Source organism: Barbus barbus, assembly GCF_936440315.1.
Source record: "Barbus barbus genome assembly, chromosome: 28".
NCBI lineage: Eukaryota > Metazoa > Chordata > Actinopteri > Cypriniformes > Cyprinidae > Barbus > Barbus barbus.
Window position 1 is genome coordinate 25,662,892 of NC_136756.1, and position 21,794 is coordinate 25,684,685.

The window sequence follows — 21,794 nt, forward strand, 5'->3', positions numbered from 1 at the left end:
GATTAAAATACAGTTTACAAATCATATAGATCATGACAATTGTGAGTGAACTGTCCCCTTAACTACTGATAGGCTAAAAATTGCTTGAAAAAAAAATAATAATAAAAAAAAAAAAAATACACTGCAGACTCAGCCAAGATAAATGAAGTAGAATTTATTGGTTTGGTTTTTTAACATCCCAACTAAAGCACATCACCAGAACACATAATACTCAAATTTCGTAGTGAAATAACGCAGACTGATGTTATTGCAGACAAAACTTTCCTGAAGACACTCGAGGCAGATAACAGCACTTTCAGAACCGTGCATTACACACAACTACGCAATCACATGTTTCATGATGCCCAAGTAATTATTCCATCATTGCCAACATATCTGTGCAGGTTTTTTTGTTTTTTTGCAAGAACACAAAGTAAAAACCTGATATAAGAAAGAAGCAGCTACATTTGGGAATGCATATAAAGAAAGAGCCCCTTTAACAGTGCTATACAGGTATTCACTGACATTTTCATTGAACTTGTGCTCTGGTTAATGTTTCACTAATCTCACCAATGGTTGAGCGCATGAAATAGTAAACTAGAGTCATGGTAGCAGATGTCATTCCTCACATTCTCATGATTGGTAACCGTCCAGGAGGTCTTGACTATGAATTATCCGACACTCTGCCAGCGATCCCGATGCCCTTTCCCCTGGGAGCCCAAAACAGCGCTAACTTTGTTCCCACAGATCCCTATTTTAACACGGCTATGATGTCATTCCTTTCAAGTTCATTCTTTTTCAAGTTGCACTGCTCTAAGATTGCAGATATTTATTTACACATGCCAGAAAATAACTGTAAAACAGCGAGTGAACAGAGTTCAACCTATAGCGATGATAAACGTTATCTGTGTGTTAAATGCAAAACTAATCGCATGGCCCTCAAATATGACATTAACATCATTTCAATACCTACAGGTCGAGAGATACAGTGCGCTGTTTTGAAACACAATATCAGCTGTGGATGCTTTACTGTTCCTGCCAAAGCGGCATTCTTACCTACTGTAACAGCCCTGCCGGGCTCATATCAGATTATACCGACTCAGTGGCCTAAAACCAGACAGGACTGGAAAGAAGCAGTTTATTCACTCTGCTCTACAATAGCCCAAAAAATGAGCTATCCCACACCCAAGAAAAAATAAAACACAAAAATATCTTCCTATAGCATGACGTGCGACAGTCAAAATGACAAATGAGGCTCGTCGATAGTAAACTGGAGGGATTTTCTTTCTTAAGTGCTTATTGGGTGTAAAGTGTCGTGTACCCTGTAAATCAAAGACCTAAAATTAACCAACACATGCATCTGTACTGCAACCAAATCTCCATATTCAGAATGAAAGACTGAAGGTTTGTCCCATAAAGCAAGAAAATTTAATTAGTTAATAAAAAAAAAAATTAAACCCAACAATTACCATATCAAAAACATCTTGTCTAGAATATCCTGTACATTTTTTCTTGGTCCTTCCATATAAACAATGTGACTCATTTATGAATCCCAAGCTGAATGAATGTGTGTAAAAATCAGGCTTATGTAAATTGCGGCATTCAATTCAATATGGCTATTTAAACAAATACCAAAGGATTCTTTGCAGTGAATGGGTGCCGTCAGAATGAGAGTTCAAACATCTGACAAAAACATGACAATAATCCAAAGTAATCTAAATCTGTTCTGATGAAGAAACAAATTAATCTACATCTTTGACAGCCTGAGGCTGAGTAACACATTTTCTGGTGAACATAAATTCACTCTGCTTGTGTTTCATTGATGAGGCTCAATGTACCTGACATACAAACTGTCATACGAAATGTAATACTCATGTCGTGTATATTCAATTCTAAACTGATATTTTATAACCAAAACACTTGAAATAAAAATTAAACAGCAGAAGTTCACAGCAAAAACAGAGAGAAAACAAATTACAGTGTGTGAAAACCCTGCAGAGGCTTTAATGAATCACGTGAAAGCGCATGAACGAAGAACTGGTCTTACACAGCCAGAGAAGTGATGCGTAGCCAGCTGAGCTGCTATCAGCCAATGAGGATGCAGGAAAGAGAGCAGGTGCATGATGATGTTCGTTCAGTCTGACTTCTTGTCCTGCTGAGAGTCACATTTGGCCTGCGTTGAGAGACAGATCAGAAAGAAGGTTAATTTTCAACATCACCAACTGACAGAGATTTCCACAATCCTGTAAGATTTGGAGAGTGATTTGGGGTGGCTAACATTACGTCAGCAAGTCTTAGCAGTGTCCTGCATGCTTTATTTTAGGACTACTCTCAACTATATTATCATCATCATCCTGTATAATCATGCATGTAGGTAGAACAAGTTTATATCAATGTAGGGACTAAGAGTATGAAAATGAAGCCTAAAGGCGGCAAAAAATGTTGTTAAAAATTGTGAATTTATATGCATGTATATATATATATATATGTATATGTATATATATATATATATATATATATATATATATATATATATATATATATATATATATATATATATATATATATATATATATATATATATATATATATATATATATATATATATATATATATATATATATTTAATATATACAGTGGTGTGAAAAAGTGTTGGCCCCCTTCCTGATTTTTAATTTTTTTGCATGTTTGTCACACTTTAATATTTCAGAACATCAAAGAAATTTAAATATTAATCAAAGATAGCACAAGTAAACACAACATGCTGTTTTTTTTATGAAGGGAAGACAAAATCCAAGCCCACATGGCCCTGTGTGAAAACATGTAACAGTGGTGAACCTTCCCAGGAGTGGCCGGCTGACCAAAATTACCCCAAGAGCTCAGCAACGACTCATCCAAGAGGTCACAAAAGACAACATCTAAAGAACTGCAGGCCTCACTTGCCTCAGTTAAGGTCAGTTTTCATGACTCCACCATAAGAAAGAGACTGGGCAAAAATGGCCTGCATGGTAGAGTTCCAAGACGAAAACCGCTGCTGCGCAAAAAGAACATAAAGGCTCATCTCAGTTTTGCCAGAAAAAATCTTGATGATCCCCAAGACTTTTGGGAAAATACTCTGTGGACTGACGAGACAAAAGTTGAACTTTTTGGAAGGTGTGTTTCCCATTACATCTGGCGTAAAACTAACACAGCATTTCAGAAAAAGAACATCATATCAACAGTAAAATATGGTGGTGGTAGAGTGATGGTCTGGGGCTGTTTTGCTGCTTCAGGACCTGGAAGACTTGCTGTGATGAATGGAACCATGAATTCAGCTGTCTACCAAAAAATCCTGAAGGACAATGTCCGGCCATCTGTTCGTGACCTCAAGCTGAAGCGAACTTGGGTTCTGCAGCAGGAGAAAGATCCAAAACACACCAGCAAATCCACCTCTGAATGGCTGAAGAAAAACAAAATGAAGACTTTGGAGTGGCCTAGTCAAAGTCCTGACCTGAATCCGATTGAGATGCTGTGGCATGACCTTAAAAAGGTGGTTCATGCTCGAAAACCCTCCAATGTGGCTGAATTATAACAATTCTGCCAAAATTCCTCCACAGCGCTGTAACAGACTCATTGCAAGTTATCGCAAACGCTTGATTGCAGTTGTTGCTGCTAAGGGTGGCCCAACCAGTTATTAGGTTTATGGGGCAAGCACTTTTTCACACAGGGCCATGTGGGTTTGGATTTTGTTTTCCCTTCATAATAAAAAACTTCATTCAAAAACTGCATGTTGTGTTTACTTGTGTTATCTTTGATTAATATTTAAATTTGTTTGATGATCTGAAACATTAAAGTGTGACAAACATGCAAAAAAAATCAGGAAGGGGGCAACACTTTTTCACACCACTGTAATTCACCATTTTATATATACAGTGCTGGGTAGTAACTGATTACATTTAATCTGGATTACGTAATCAGATTCCAAAAATTCAATACTTATACATATATATGGCTTATGTATATGAATGTGTATGAAAGCAGTAATCACCTTGTTGACCTTGCTGCTGTGTGCTGGGCATGTAACATTGCAATAACTGCAGCACGTGTTCATGAGTCACAGTCTCTTATGAGCTGCTTATTTTTATGTAAACATGAGAAGCCTGTCTATCTGACTCCCACCCGCTCTGTCTCACTTACACACACTTGAGAAGACTACCGGTCATAACGATAATGTTTCCAGAGGAGGACGACTGACAGGTGCACCGACTTCAGAGTAATAAAAGCACAGAAAAAAAAAAGATCTCTCTGATTCAAGTGAATAAAGAGAGAGTGAGGGAATCTCTTCTAGTATCATCATCCACAGAGAGAAGACCACATGTGTCATTTTACTTGCTTTATAGTGTTAAAGTAAAATATATTTGAAAGTAAATATTAAGGGTTTATTATGGTATTGATACACTGGTCCATATAAATGCAAATGAGAAAGATCTTTGTGTGCATTTAATAAAACACTTTGAGTTGGGTCTTGGCATCATGGAGTTAAATTTAATGATACATTGCTCATGATATTTGAAAACTGACTCTCAACATGTAATTTGAGCAACCGGCTGATGACAGCATGTCTAATTTCTAACTTTACTTAGTATGCTGATATCAGACCCTCCAGGAAAGCGTCTGTTTCTTTTAAACATGTTTCCTCATAACGTTCACTCAACATGCTACAGATGCCAACTGCACGCATGCCAGTGGTGCCAATGTACAAAAAGATTTTTGCTGAATTTGTTTGCTTTTACCAACACTATGGGTCTCAACCTTTAATATACAGTAAGTGTGAGATTAAAGCTTTACTGTAGCTCAAGTAGAGAAAAGCATATTTCCACCTAACTGTGATTGTGAGTGCATCTTGCACAATAGGACAGACGGTACTGTATGTGAACTGTGATTCAGTCTGTGATATTTTTCTGCAATTCTGTAAACACTGTTATACCTTTAATCCATGTTAAAACAGATACCACAGTATCCTTAGTGTACACTAGCCACATTATAACATTTGCTCTCAGCAGCACAAAACAACTCCAGCAGATGCTGGCAGATTGGCATGAACAGCTGGCATCAGGGCAGATTGGAAACTGAAATGCAGACGGAGCATTCAAACGTGGTTTGAGATGTTAACATTTATCAGTTTCTCAGATGTTTTTATCCATTTAAAGTGCGTTTCAGGTATTGATTTGATCTGTGTGTCCTGGGAAGTGAACCCATACCCTTGCCTCGCAGCGACAGGAATACTACATGAGCTACAGGAAAATGTTCTTTGTTCCGTTATGATTATTAAAAGATGACACTTCTGAGAAAACTACCTCAGTTTTAAAACATGACAAGCTACCAATCTGGGTACTATTTTAAGGCGTTATAGTCATTAGGTATTCTAAATGTTAAGTTAATTAATGAAAATTCAGTTCAAGAACATTAATATGGATATAAAAAGGAATTTAAGACTAATTCTGCAACAAAAACATAAATATAAAATAATAATAATAATAATAATTCATTTTTTATAAATTAATCATTCATATTAATAACTAATAATATAATAGAAAGGTTATATTATCAAATCAATATGGTCAGGCAGAGTGATATAGGCGAACCAAAAAATATTATATTAATATTTAACCTTTTTAATATTGTGAGCTGGTTTAAAACTGTGAACCAAGGCTAGAATGGGAAAGATGTTAGCGGTGTGACACACACATGAGCTCTGACCTGCAGTCTGCCGTGTTCCTCCAGCAGACGGTCGTACTCCGCTGTGAGGTTCTCAGCCTGCTTCTTCATGGCCTTCACATCACTGTCTGACTTCTGAAGAGCTGCACATACAAGCAAACAGTGCAAACAATAAGTACTACAAATACATGAGTCTAAGATCTAAATGACCTTTTCTGCAGGTTTACAAATTCTCCAGATTATAGAAGCATCAGAGCCAGACCTTTGGCTTTCAGAATCTCTGGAATGTGCATGCTTGATTAATAAAAGTATTAATTTGTTTAAAAAATATATACAAATCTTACTGAACACAAAAGGAAGTGTATAACACCATTCATTTTATTTACATGACATATAAATGGCAGGTTTATCTGAAACCTTTTATCTGACCCAATGGAGACCTCAGTTTGGGGTCATCAAAGGGTCATGAACCCTTTGGCACTGTATAAATACAGTGGACATGTGAAAGAAGGCGTGGGAATCAATCTTACTAAGCTCATTCTTTTGTCTAGTTCTGCTGAGGTCATTTTGTGTTGCTCAATGTAGGGCTTTTTTATGTACTCTGAATGAAGGAAGGATGCATTAAAAGTTACAGTAAAGACAATCATAATTTTACAAAAGATTTCTGTTTCAGATAAGCACTGTTCTTTTGAACATTCAAATCAAAGAATCCTAAAAAAAAAAAAATGTACCAATGTATCAGATCCTTCATTTCTGAAGGATCATGTGACACTAAAGACTGGAGTAAGGCTGCTGGAAATTCAGCTCTGCATTACAAAAATAAATTATTTTTTATATTTTAAACTCTTAAATATATTCATATAGAAAACATATCTTTTAAATCAGAATAATATTTGACAATATTCCTGCATTTACTGTATTTTTGATCAAATAAATGCAGCCCTGGTGATCAGAAGAGAAGTTCTGACCTCAAACTTTTGAACGGCAAATGTTCCAATAAACGTCTCATAAATGTTCCTGGTTTTATTGTGTGGTCAAATCATTAACGCATTATGTTAACGTTATTCTAAAGAAAAAGTGTTCATTTTAATAAACTTTCATCAAAATGTGATTTTCACCACCAATGAAATGACTTTTCTGTTGACATTTCCAATGCCATATTGCATGGGAAAATATTAAACCTATACTATCACACCATTTGCATAATCCAACCAAATAATTATACTGAATAGCTCACCCAAAAAAAATTCTGTCATTAATTACTTCCCCTCATGTCGTTTCAAACCTGTAAGACGTTCGTTCATATTCAGAACACAGATTAAGATATTTTTTATGAAATCCGAGAGTTTTCTGATCCTGCATAGACAGCAAGGGTACTACCACGTTCAAGGCCCAGAAATGTGACATCAGTGATACAACCTTAATTTTATGAAGCTATGAAATTACTTTTTCAACAATTCTTCTGTCTCTTTGAATAAAGTCCTTATTTTTGTTTTCTTTGTGCACAAACAGTATTCTCATAGCTCATTTTAACGATGTCCTTACTACCTTTCTGGGCTTTGAGCGTGGCAGTTGCGTTGCTGTCTATGGAGGACCAGAGAGCTCTTGGATTTCATAAAAAATATATTTAGGTCTTACAGGTTTGAAACGACATGAGGGTGAGTAATTAATGACAGAACTTTCATTTTTGGGTGAAATATCCCTTTAATACTAATTATCTTCATACACAAATTAGTTTAACAGCCTAATTTTTGGGCATTAATGTTTACCAAGAGACTGTGCAATCATAGACAAGCACACAGTAGCTTTGTTTTTTTTAAATATGTAAACAGGGAGCGGTTTAGTGTATGACTGATTCAGTCATATAGTACCTTTCTTTGTTGCGTCGAGTTCATCCTTCAGTTTCCTGACCTCTTCTGTCAGATTTTTCTTGTCCTCCTCCACACCACCTTTGGCCTTCCCACCCACTTCAGGCACTTCAACACCCGCTTCTTGCAAATTCTGATGAAAAACAGTAAGTCTTTTTATTAGTCATATCAGTGGATAATCAGCTATTTCACAAAAAGTGTTGCTCTGAATTCCCAGATGATATTGAGAGGGTGTAATATATTAAATAAAACACTTCAAGTGTCAACATAGACTTTCATTTTGTTATACATTTATTCTTGACTATCAATTCCCAATAACTAAAATCAAGTTCCATCCTGCTTTTTCAAATATATCCAGTTAATCAGGTTTCAGAGGTGAAATGGGTGGCAAACATTTACCCAGAAAGACGTTTTTAGCTAAATATAACGACAAGGATGTAACTGAAGACATGAAAACATTTCACCGAAAACCTGGACTCTTTTTACAGTTTCACAGGCCACCCATTAACATATTAAGTTACAGAAAAAACAAGTGCTCTATTTTCCAGGGATGGCAATGATGTTAAAATTGGGTTTATCAATGATCTCCATCTGTGTCACTAGTTAGTGAGTAAACATCAACAGTAGCCATCTGATTGGCCCACTTCTCATACAAACATAAAACATCCTCCAGAAAGAAGATTTTAGCCTGTAGACTCACTAAATACAAGAACACTACAGAATAAATGATCTACTCAAATGACAAATGCAGTTGAATACAAAACCCTTTAACAGCAAAATTGAATCCAGTTACTGCTGATAAAATCATTTCATGCTTCAGTTATTCAAAAGCTGCTTATCTATATGCTACGTGGTAAACGATGGCTTTAAAAGATTTGCTTGTTTTAGTAGTTTATTGTCAGTGAGAGAAGTTAATTTTGGACTTTAATACTAGTGTGCTGCAGGTGATTAGTTAACTAAAGCTAAAAACTATTAAAATTTCACTACTTGATATATTGATTTTAAATTATAAAAATATATAAAAAATATATATATATATATTTTTTTTTTTTTTTTTTTTTTTTTACATTTTATTTCAGCTAGCTGACAAGGCAACATTTCATTTAACTTGTACTAAACAACAGTACTTGTTGAATTCTCAGTTTAACTTGCATATATTACATATGTAAGACACATATATTCTAGACATATAAACTATAGATGTGTGCATAAACAATTAAAAATTACAATGCACAATAAAAATACAAAATCCTTAACCAAAACGGATTCAAAATAAATTAATAAAAACTATAAATGTTTCTCAATTATGCAATAAAACAGGTGTGCAGCTTACTGCATGCTGAACATTTAATGTAGCCTATTATTTTTATTTAAATGTATTTAAGTATGCCATTTGCAAATGTGTCACATGCCCTCCTCAGGTAGCATATTTAATTTAGCAAGTAACATCCTATTATCATCTCATAAAAAGTAGGAAAGACACTGGAAATCCATGCATTGTGGGATAAAGCACCACATGTGCACAGACCAAGATGTCATCAATATTTGTATTTCCCAGAAGAGAAAGAGTAGAAATGCACATATCTGCTAAAATTTAACTGTCCAGTACTTTTACTAAGCACAACAAGAGTGAAATTTTGATTTCATAGGATCATTAATAAACAACGTCAATAACCGTCAGCGCTAACTCAACAGTCTGCTCACAGACAGACTCTTGCTCTTCTTACAAATGAACACATAACAGCAGGAGGAACATTGTGGGATGGCTGTCAAGGGTCATGAAAGTTTCAAATCATTAAAACCTGACTGAGTGAATATTTTAATGCTAAACCGCTCAAGATATGCAGCGCAAGGCACACAGACATTTTTAAATGAGCCTTTTCATAGTGACCTGGACAAGTGAACAAACTCAGGGGAGTGTTTTACTTCATGTCAAACAAGGGAAAGATGTTTTCTGGCCCCGGGGAACAACTAGATCTGGGTCAGATATTTTGGATGATGTTTCCTGCAGATATATTAAAAGAAAGTTAAAATACAACTGAAGCACCAAGCTGAAAAGACTACTTTTACATGGTGTCAGTACCTTAAACTAGGAAACTGCATCATTTTTGTCATGTCCTCATACGTTATATTTAGAAACAAGGGTAAATCATATGCAGCTGCCTGTGAATGAAATATGCTAATTTCTTTGACAAGCTGGCACGGCAAAGTGCTCCTTCCATAATAGATTATTTATAAATTAATATAAATTAAATATAAAAATGATAATCATAATAAAATAATTTCTACAGTCTTATAGAATATTTTTGTAAACCTAAGTTTACTTAAAGAAAGAAAGAAATACACTATAGAAATAAATATATGCAGACACACTGCAACATTCACAATGCAAACCTCCCTCTCGAGTCCATCTAGATCATTTATGGGAATTAATCAGCAAAAGCATTGTGCAAAATTACCACATTTATGACATCACAACCACATGACCGCCTACATTTACTGAATAGATACATATCTATTCAGTAAAACCTTAACAGTAGAAGTAGCAAAAACAGCCTGCTAAATTCCCACAGAAAGGGTGAAATATGGTAAAAATAAAATAAAACATTAACATTTTAACTGGACTTGCTAAGCAGCAAAATGCTGAAGGAAAGGAAAACGACCAGTTCCAACCAGCAAACCCTCACGAAAACTATCAGTGCTTTATTACTGAAGGATCCGTCTTGGCTAATTGCATTATGAATTATTAAAAAACTATTTCACATAACTAATAGCTGCAATATAACTACATTTTATGAAGCAGAGCCTTGCAAAATTCATGATCTTGTTCACACTTGATTAAATGTAAGAGGCCTATAACACCTGCTTGGGGACCAATGATAGAGAACGGTCTGCCCCTGAACAGAGATGAGAAATCGATACAGGCCCTTTAGGGGGTCATGTGCTGTTCTCACCTCGTCCCCTCACAGAACGACCCGTTAGTATCTACACATGGATTATGCGCTCACATCTATCAATAATAACTGCAGCGAAATAATCACAAAGGCGCGGTCAGGTCATCTCGCCCCGTTCAAGGACACACGTCCTGTACAGACGCTTCAAGAACAGAGCGGCAAAACACTCGGTGTGTGGGAGATTTACAGGCCTCATTCTGCCAGAGTCAAACTTCATTTACTAAATTGAAATATTCCACCATCTGTCATTCAGTACGGCTTGTGCTCTAGTTTATGGCCCGCTCCATGGTGTTACAACATTTGACAGACGTGAATTATGGCGGTGTGTGTGTGTGTGATAACCCACGTGTGCCATGCTTCTGCATGGCGTGACAGCATGCAAAGATCAATGCGGTGACTTACTGCACGTCAGCACTGTAATTGAGCCACGCGGTGCTGATCTATCCCAGCATTCTCCGAACTCGGGCATCCACATACTAACAAACTACATGTGCTAAAGACAATAACAAAGCATGTGATAGCAATTTTCAGGGCTTTTAATAATAACTAGAAGTGCAAGGAAATAACGGTGTTTGCAAATGTCATACCATGTGCGAGACATTTCGCCACTGTCATAATTAATCGGTGCAATTTTTTTTACTTTACTGCAAGAATCAATAGGCATAGAGATAGTGAAGTGTAAAAGCGGCTAAATATATATACAAGAAAGACCAGATAAATGACAATTCAGAATGTAAATAAATGCATGACAGAAAATCAATTGCAATCATTAAGATATTAAAAACAGAATATCTTAATATTAAGTATCAATATATTAATAATATTAATAAATACTTCCAAAAAAAAAAAAAAGTGCCTTTGCAACTAACTGAAATACAAAAATTAAAATTAAAGATTTTAAAAAATAATAAAAATGACGAAAAACAATTACTTTAACTTGTAAATAAATACTAAAATAGTACATAAATAATACTTCTAATAATGCTCATCTGCATTAAACATGAAAATGCAACTGAATAAAATAAAAAATAAATATGATATAGAAAACTAAGGTGAAAAAAGGAAATTAAAGAGAGAGAAAAAAAAAAAATCCAAAGACGCCACGAAGGCCATTGTGAGAAATTTTCAAACTTAAATATATTTACAAGTATAATGCTTACAAACTAACAACAGAACACACAAGATTAAATTTATCCATCAAACAAAGGTTGAAATTAGTTTGTTTGTTAACCATTTCAGTCTGAAAGACCAACAGAAGCTAAATACTAAGGGTCAGAGGTTAAAGGTTAGTTAGAACAAACCCTAACCAGAATGCTTGAGAAATATCCATACAGTACTGTAATAATAACTAATCGTTGGCACACACAGCCATGAGCGAGTTTGATGATGTCAAGGCTCCCACGAGCAGACGCATGTCATCGGAGTGTCATCATATATAGGCTGTGTCCAAATTCAGGGTCTGCATCCTCCTTAGGATCCTTCCTACCCGGTTGAAGGAGGAGGGATCCTCCGACGTCCGCAAAACCCGGAAGTCGGTGTTTGTGAATTTGGACAGCCTACCCTTCTTTCAGTTCCCTCCCTTACCCGTTGCTCATATCCTGTCGCCTAGCAACCGTGACAGCGCCAAGCAAGAAGCGGGAAAATGGACAAAGAGTTATTCTCCTCATTTGAATTCTTTTGGAAGAAATAAAGCAATTAAATAAATTAAATACTTTCTTTGCTCGTTGTCGGAGAGTTTTTTATATCAGACTACAAGACAGTCACATCCAGGTAAGCCATTATAGCCTATTTTTATTTGTTTTTAAGTATTCTACTAATTTCTCCTACAAATTCATTGAGCCGAAGCATAAACTTTAGCTTGTTTTGTCAGAGAAACTCCTCTCCCACTCCGCTACCGCTCGCTTCGTCCGCCATTACGCTCTGCCGAAAAGAATTATGGGATAGGTAGGACGGGAAAGGATCCACCACACCCATCCTTCCAATTCGGGGAAAAGGAGGACGTATTTGTGGGCCGCATTTGAAGGATCCTACGAATTTGGACAGCCTTCGTCGCGGCGCTGTGACGTAACATCCTTCAAATGAGTACTCCGAAGGATGCAGACCCTGAATTTGGACACAGCCATATTCTACACTCAAGACACAAACTAGCACTCAGTGCTTTCTCCTTTCACTGCATCTGAAAAGGCCTGTCAACATGGAAGTGCTCCATTGAACTATAGTTCCGCTCTACATTGTTTACACTGTCAGTTATTTATCAGATGTTAATTATACAAAACGGCTGTCAATTCCCTTGAATTTCACTGGAAATCCACAGGATGCAAATGTGTTCAAGTGTCTCAACAGCACAATGATGAAAGCTCATCACTATGAGCTTTCTCATCACTATGAGCCTACAATGTTTCAGTTATCAACCACTGAACCAAACCTCAATATTTGGGTTACTTGCCCTACTTAAAGATGCGATCAACAATGCCCTCTTGATATGCAAAACTATAACAACTAGAACACAGTCAAAAATATTTTCTTATTCATATTCACTAGTTCCTCAATATATTCCTGTGCAATTTTATAGAAATTAATAGAAATGTATACATTTTAAAATATCTGTATAAAACCTATTCTTATAATTATGTAGGTATATATACACTACCGTTCAAATGTTTGGGGTCAGTTTTATTTTTTAATAATTTGAATACTTTTATTCATCATGGACACACAAAATTTTAACATTACTTTCATTACAAAATGTTTCTTGAGTATGAAAAGTCATTATTTTAAATTGTAATAAAGCTTAATTAAATAGTAATATGCATTTCATTTTTGGTCATAAGTCCCAAAGGTTTTGGCATACCCTAGCCATATATTTCTAACCACAAAAAAACTAAAAACTGGCCAGTAACTCAACATTTCAAGTAATTTTACAAGCATTTGAAACTAGGCGAGTATAAAGTGTTACTTTTGGACATTTCCACATCTTCTGTAAATTCAATTTCTATTTAGACATAATGTGAATCTCTGCCCTCTAGAGGCGAAATGCAAATCTGCAGCACTGTGATATTGATGGACAAGGTTTCTTTGAGGAAGGACAAATGGAGAACACCTAACAAACCAGGATGACTCATGAGAACATGTGATGTTAAACCATCACTAATGAAGTGCATGTGGGATCACAACTAAAATCGCAAACATGTTAGCAACCATTCAAGAATAAATAATCTCAAAATTACAATTCTGTCATCATGTACTCATTCTAATGTCTTTCCAACACCATAATTTATTTATTTGAAATAGGTACCGACTGCTCCTTTTGTGTTAGTCACAGACAATTACAATCACATGAGAGCGAGCAATGACAGAATATACATTTTTGTGTGAACAGTTTCTTAATGCAGCATATTCATCACAGTCCCCTGTGCAACTGTGCCGCCCACATGTCCTGTAGTTACACCAATGGTCATTAACCTCGTACCAGGTAAAGGTTTCTGCTCCTTGAATGCCTTTAGGGTCATGAAAAACAGGCATTTTCATGCACAACTCACTCACCTCCTTCAGTTTCTCATTTTCCTCCATGTACTTCTTCGCAGCATCATTTGCTCCCTCCGCTTGCTTTTTAAAGGCTTCATTAGAGGCCATCAGTGTAGCCTGCTGAGACAGCAGTGTGGCCAGACGTCTCAACAGCCTGGAGGGAAAAAAACAACATGAACTCATCAGACATGAGTGGATTTACTAAACAGCCAGTGTGTATCTGATCGTTACAGCTCACCGCAGCAGCCTACGTTGCGATTCTGCATTATACTGATACAGACTTTGGCATAATTATTGCTGCTTGAAAAGGCAGTGATCTCTATAACTATTATTTGAACAAACCCCTAAATCTAAACACTGAACTTCATGGCGTAACTCATCCCACACATTTGTGCTCCAGACATCAACGACTTTATGATGGATGGAATTAAACAAACAAAAGCATTCAATATTAAACATTCTATAACACTTATCATTTATATCTAATTATATCTACACCTGTCATTCGTTTGATACCTGACACACTCTGAGGAAGGCTGAAATGCATCAGTGTGCAGAGTTCTAGGCATTTTTAATGTTTATGGAGATGGCCAGAATGTGAATAAAGGCTTTTTTAACTTTTTTGGACCGGAAGAAGTGCCTTGGATTCTTTCTCATTTTTTGTAATAGATTCTATAACACTTATTTGAAACATTCTACACTAAAACTATATGTAAAATTTATCAATTAATTTGTAGCGAAATTAAAATATTGGTTTTCTATTTTAATATACTGTAAAATGTGTATTTCTGTGATGCAAAGCTGAATTTTCTTCAGCCATTATTACTCCAGTGTTCAGTGTCACGTAATTCTTCAGAAATCATTCTAATGTGCTGATTTAATAATCAATGTTGTAAACAGTTGTGCTGCTTAATATTTTGTGGAACCTGTGATACTTTTTTCAGGATTCCTTGATGAATAAAAAGTAAAAAAACCAGCATTTATTGAAAATAGAAATATTTTTTAACAATTTAAGTCTTTACTGTCACTTTTTATCCATTTAACACATCCTTGCTGAATAAAAGTATTAATTTCTTAAAAAAAAAAAAAAAACTGACATTACTGACCCTAAAATTGGAATAGTAGTGTATATTTTTACAAAAATTACCAAATATTTTAAATATATACTGTTCTTTTTAACTTTTTATTAATCAAAGAATCCAGAAAAAAGGCATATAAAGTATATAAAAGTATTTAAAAGTATATTACATCATGCAATTCAAAGTATGAGCACTTTGGCACACACATCTTCATTTGAATAACATATGTTAATTTTTACATGCAAATATAAAAGGGAGCAGTCAAATCTACACGTCTATTTTTCTAAGTGGACTAAGGAAATAACATCTCTCTAAATAGTTCTATCCAAAATCTGAGATTGGGTTACGTAGCATCGCTCCAGACGTATGTGTGACACTTCTAGGAAACACTGATGTGCATTAATCACCATCGGAAGACAGCGACAAAATTCAGCATAAACAAATGAGTAACTACCGCTCGACCATAAGCAAATATCACATGGTTTTCACCAGCCTAAAGACAGTGCACAGCTTTTAGCTATTCTCCTCACTCTACACAGTCAGTCTTCTACAGTTTCACAGAGCCAGATGAGCTGAGATATGCAGGCTGATGACATCTGAACCGTGAGCTCAAATGCAGAGGCTAAAGGCAGCATGCATCCCCGTTATGGCAGTGGCCACGTGTGTAAAAGGGTTCAAGGTTTTGTAAAAAGCTGTAGTGACCAAAATGCAGATGGGTTGAGCCATGCAAGAGAATGAAAATAAATGCAAGAGAAGCCCACACTTTGGTCAAACGCTCTGTATGATGTAACAAGGTAACATGAGGTGACCTAGAGTAGATCCACTTTAACCTCTCCTGATTTTTAAATTGGCCAAATATGAGAAAAGTAATTTTTAGTTGGCGCAAGTGTTTATACAGACATGTTAACTCAAATACAAACAAAACAATAATTTTAAAAAAGGGAATACATTCAACATTTTTATTGCCATGAAAATAATGCTACAAAACTTAACGGTTCTAAAAACAGGCTTCATTTTCTCTCTAATAGTTTTTTGGTGGTGAAATATGACCCTTCTTGATATACTCTATGAGATTTAAAAATATTAAGACTATTTTGCCATTTAAAAAAGTGTGTCTTGAATACTTGATCATATTAAGGTTAGATTTATTACAGTTTTCTAGATAATGATGACTGGTTATATGTAGATAATATCAGAATTAATAAAGCCATAGAAGAAAAAGGAAAAGAATAAAGAAAAAAAATTATGCATGTGTATAAAATGTAAGGAAAAGAGAAAAAAAATAAAGATTAATTTACTTTAGAAGACATCAGAGAATATATCTTTAATTTAATATATGTCTTACCCCACTAACAATTGTTGTCCTATTTTAAGCATAAATCTAACTAAATTTTGCCAGGTGTCAGTGGACTAAGACAAACAGACTTGATTCAATGTATATTGCCTAAAAAAAAAGTTATTTTTCAATGTTTGCATTAATTGCTGAACAGCCATTCTGTACACTGGAAATGTCCACACAGCTACTGCATCCTAACATGCCTGAATCACATGTCAAGCCGTCATGTGCCGCTTCAGTCACCTTTGTGGCATCTGCGTGTTTGCTGGCAAGGTGGAGGAGGTTCATTTTGTAACAAGAGTCGTGGCCTTTCGGCCAGTCAGAATGCCATGAACACAGGCTAAATATAATACCCGTCACCAGTTGCTTGATCACATGTCCTGCAGCTGTCCGTGTGATTACGAAAATGACATTCAAGCCCGGCAGTCAAGGGAAGTAGTATCGCTAATGGATGTAGTAGTCATCCGGCAGGATATAAATAACCTGCCATTCAGAGAAAATATGGTGAAACCCCTTTAAGGAAAAACTATGTAGAGCTGGGAGACTCTCAAATGTTACGTATAGATCACAACAACAAATTGGCCAATTGGGATGCGGGAAGTTAAGTACCCGAGGATGATGTTTGTGAATGGAAACAGTGTGGGGGACCCCCAACCGGCTCAACATAAGATTCTTTCCATGTCTACTGTAATATAGCGACATATTCTGCTCTCTGTCTGCCCCACACGTACACAATTCATTCACCTTTTGTGTCTATAAATAAAGACACTGTCTCCAATAGGGTGGGGATACAAGATAAATCAGTGCTGGAGAAATTAGGAAGCTAATTAAAGTAAGTAATTTATGCAAACAGAACATTAATGGATTTTCACTTTTTCTTTTTTTTGAAGGGGAAAGGGTGTGTGGCCAAATATGGTGACCCATACTCGGAATTTAACCCATCCAAGCGTACACACAGTAGTGAACACACACCCGGAGCAGTGGGCAGCCAATGCTGTGCCACCCGGGGAGCAGTTGGGGGTTCGGTGCCTTGCTCAAGGGTCTCTCCTCAGTCGTGGTATTGAGGGTGGAGAGAGCGCTGGACATTCACTCCCCCCACCTACAATCCCTGCCGGACCTGAGACTCGAACCCGCAACCTTCGGGGTACAAGTCCAACTCTCTATCCATTAGGCCACGACTGCCTGACCCTCTTAAAGACTGCCCCTCTTTCAGTGTGGATAAATAAATAAAGCAGGAGAGAACCTATAATGATTTTTGGTGCATTTAACCATTTTGACTTTTGAACTACCTACATTTCAGAAAACATAACTCACAACTAATTTCAGATATAACTTGCAATCTGTCTTGGTGGCATTTTATGGGCCTTTCATATTTAAAAAAATATGAATTATGCATTTAAATGCACAAACTATTTAATTAAAATAGAAGGGTCTGGCTGTTGCATCACCCTGGTTCCCTCAACAAAAACTCAAATGGATTTTTCATGCTCTTCAGTCTTTATTAGAAATCAACAAGCACTAAAATAAAAAATAAGAAATAAAATAAGAATAGTTTAAAAGACTTAAGTATAAAAGCAAATACAATGAGGCTGTTAATATATTAGAACATATTTATGGTTGTTGGTTAAGCACAGAATTAAAAGCAAAAAATAAATAATTTTCTGGATTTTCAGACTGGATCAAATTTCAAAATAAAAGTCTCTTAAGGTTTCTATATAACTTTTGCTATCTAACAATCACACATTTGCATAGTATAAGATGGTAACAAATTTGCATATTTAAAAATAAATAAATAAATGAGTCAAGTCTAGATTATTAGATGTGCCAAACATTTGAGCCATTTCACCTTTTGAAGTTCCCCTTATCATCCTTATCATAGCGAACAGTACACTCTGTAATATCATATCTCATATCAATTACTTTGATAATATTTTAACTAAACATCACTGATAAGACTTCTAAAAGGAATATATTTTATTTTGACACAAATAAACTATCTGTCCTGAATATCCTTGAATGGGCGGGCGGTCTGATTTGATTGACAGATGAGGTCTGCAGCACTGGGCTGTAACAGGCTACAGTGACAGTTAATAAGTGTTATGTAAGTTGGAAAAATTGGCTGTACACCAAGGGTAAAATTTTAAACTCGGCAAGCGCTTAATGAGAGTACAAAAATTTTTAGTGTAATTTTAGTGGGTAGGGTACTGCAATATAACACATCGTTACAATGAAACAACTTGTGCATCTTCTTATAAATGCACTCCTCGGGGACAGAGCATGCCGAACCCAATGACCCTGTTTGGAGAGTGCGGGTGAAGTTCTGTTTACAAGCATGGTCCACAAATCTGCTGGGAGCTGTCAACTAAAATGCTGTGTCGTGTAACTGATCATGTTCAGAAACTGGTGCCAAAGCTCCAGTGCCAAAGAGAGACATGTTGAGGTGGGCAAAATACAGAAATGAGAGAGACCTGTGGGAGCGAGTAGCATAGAAAAAGAGAGAGACGTGGGGAAAAAACACTCACAAACACAGGAGCAGAGCGAAGCCGGCGATGTATTCGTTCCTCTGGGCTCTGAAAAGCTTCATGTGGATGTGCTCAACGGCCACAGGGTTGTTGCTCAGATCCACTTTCTCTGTCACACTGTATTTTCTGACTTCTCTAAATGCATCTGTAGAGGCAGAAACAAAAGCTTTAATTTCTACGTTTCATTCATAAATCTAGTTCAATCAATGGCTTATAGGGAGAAATTGCTTAATTTAAATGTTTCTATGGCTGTCAAAATGAACGTATTAACAGTTAAATATGTTTTTACTTTAAGTATTGCAGATTTAATTATTGCATAAAGTCATTCATACAAATTCCCAAACTTGTAATTCTGAATTTTCTGACCCCAAATTTTTTAAAAGAAGTGTATGTTAATGATCTTTCATGACTAACTTTTTCATATACAACATGAGTAACCCTGCCAAGCTGCTGAGTACATAAGCATTGAATTGTATATAGGCAGTCATATGCTCATGAGCACATTATGACATCAATCATAATGACAGCAATCATTTCTGAATGACCTGATTTTGAAACTTTGAACAAGACTGGTTAATGAGAGTAATGCAGTGAGGTGTTTTCAAGCTCACCTACGAGCAGAAATACAAGAATACAAATGATGACGATGAAGGCAGTGTTTCCATACGTTGCGATGACAGTGACCAGTCTAGACTTGAAAAATTTGCTCCATCTACAAAGGCAACAACAGAGATAACACCTTAATAAACAGAGGGCAAAAGAGCACATACGATAACACTATTCTTTCTCAACAAGTCCAAAGAACACCATTAAGGTTTACATTTCTACAACACACCAAAATGAGCACAAGCAGATGCCTTTGAGAAGAAGCATTTATTGTTTTTTCTCTTGAGGAGTCTGTGCAAACACACCAATTCTCAGAGAAAATGTTGTTTACCAAGTGTGCCAACCTTGCAAACTTTAAATTGATTGGAAGGTCATGTGAATCTTCTCAAATTAAGAAATGAATCCCTCACAAGAATCTTTTGATGGAACAAAAGCATTGAACAGAATTTAATGATCCTGGTAGTGCTGGACTCAAAACATGCAGCTCTGCTCAACTCAACTAAACACTCAGATTTGTGTTTTAGGGCTGTAACACAGCAATAATATTTCACCACAAATGGACAGATTTCAGTACTGGCAACACTCTGGGATCTTTCCTGGAAAGAGGCTAAGTTGAAGAAAACTGGTGCAAGACAATAAATGGATCAGAAGTGAAATAAAAGTTTTGACTATCAGAGATGATTAAGATCACTATAGTAAAATAGGGAAAAACTGCATGGATGTTTAACTTAAAGGAACAGTTCGACCAAAATTTTAAATTTGTTGTAAATTTACATCCAAATTTTTGATGAGATTGTTCCTTCATTAAAACAGATTTGGAGAAATTGAGCAAATTATCAAACAGCTGATATTACATCACAAGATATTAACTGATGGACTGGAGTGGTTGTGGATTATTGTGATGTTTTTATCAGCTGTTTGGACTTTTATTCTGACGGCACCCATTCACTGCAGACGATCCATTGGTGAGCAAGTGATGTAATGCTATCTACATCCTGGATGACCTAAGGGTGAGTTCATTTTCAGCAAAATTTCATTTTTGGGTGAATTGTGTTTCGACAACATTGGAAACTCACCGTTTTGGGGAGATGAAAGGGACACATAGCAGTAGTATCGCAAACACCTCTGCGTACAGAAACGTAGCCACGGCCGTCCATTGAAGACTCATGACGGCTCCCTGTGAGTCTATGGGAACATATGAGCAGCCTAACAGATTACATGCACAGACCCTGTTAGCATAAATTAGCATTACATGTGAGACATGCACAAGGTTTGGGAAAATATGAGCCTGAACAAGAGCCCAAGGGCAAAGCACATTCATTCCTTTTATTTATTACCATGTAAGAAATGCAGACACTCAAAAGTCCTCTGGTGAAGCTCATTAAAATCATAACTGTTACAACAGCACCATCTTATGTTTACTACAGAAAAGCCCCAGCCACAAGATGAAATCAACTGAGGCCTCAGATCAATAACCAATTCATGTCAAATACAAAGAAAAACTACTTGGTTTTGTTGTAAATCATACCAACTTGTCGAAAGCAACTCACAAAGAGAAGAATATTAGCAAGACCAGGTGTATTCATCAAATAAATCATAGGAGATTAAAAAGATTAAAGGCAGGAAATCATTATTTTACAACTAAATGTATGATAATAAGGGAAGGGATAAATGTGTGTTGATATATAACATACGAATGAATGAATTACAAATGTATTGCGTCAACAACATCTGCTTAGACTGGCTGCAAATAAGAGGAAAATAAGACTTTAAACTATTAGATGGTAAATATACACGTATGAATAATGGGATTACATATGTAATAAACAAACACAGGTATAAACATGTCTCTGTCAGAGCAGTACTATAACATAGCAGGCACTCATATAATTAACCGCATTCGTAAGAGCGTAAATAATGAGATAATTGTATTATAACTTACAGAATTTGAAGTAAAAGCAGAAGTATTCACAGAAAGGCCTTCAGTAATGTGTTAAAACTTCTGCTGCACCCTGATTACACTTCACATTAATCTACTTCCGGTATGTGTGCCAACTCATTCTACACACGACAACTTCCGGCGTCGAAATGCTAGCGTAAAAGTCCGTTCGATAAAATAGAATTAAATAAAATATATATTAACAATTAAATTTTTCATTAATGTTTCTATTAAAAATAATGGGGTTTGGGGGTTAAACCCCCCAAAATCGATTATAGATCATATTTGT

General features: G+C 35.9%; 1 protein-coding gene across 4 annotated transcripts; it reads right to left on the bottom strand.

Annotated features, from left to right (window-relative positions):
• Positions 1–134: 134 nt before the first annotated feature.
• Positions 135–21,641, bottom strand: LOC306848365 (B-cell receptor-associated protein 31-like). 4 transcript variants are annotated; one of them, XM_079382868.1, is made up of 8 exons: positions 21,509–21,641; positions 20,643–20,751; positions 19,572–19,672; positions 18,961–19,105; positions 14,042–14,177; positions 7,548–7,677; positions 5,707–5,819; positions 135–2,152 (listed from the first exon to the last, which is right to left on the bottom strand). In XM_079382868.1, the coding sequence occupies exons 2-8, from the start codon at positions 20,732–20,734 to the stop codon at positions 2,114–2,116; spliced, it is 756 nt and encodes a 251-aa protein (XP_079238994.1). In that variant the 5' UTR covers positions 20,735–20,751; positions 21,509–21,641; the 3' UTR covers positions 135–2,113. The 4 variants fall into 4 exon arrangements, with proteins under 4 accessions (XP_079238994.1, XP_079238996.1, XP_079238997.1 ...); XM_079382870.1 differs by having other exon boundaries at positions 5,719–5,819; positions 21,509–21,629; XM_079382871.1 differs by having other exon boundaries at positions 5,719–5,819; positions 20,643–20,772; positions 21,509–21,619.
• Positions 21,642–21,794: the final 153 nt, after the last annotated feature.

Coding starts and splice junctions, on each gene's coding strand:
- LOC306848365 (XM_079382868.1), bottom strand. CDS start 20,734: ATGAGTCTTCAATGGACGGCCGTGGCTACGTTTCTGTACGCAGAGGTG. Junction 19,106..19,571: donor TCTTGTATTTCTGCTCGTAG/GTGAGCTTGAAA, acceptor CTGCCTCTACAG/ATGCATTTAGAGAAGTCAGA. Junction 2,153..5,706: donor GACTGCAGGTCAGAGCTCAT/GTGTGTGTCACA, acceptor CTCTCAACGCAG/GCCAAATGTGACTCTCAGCA.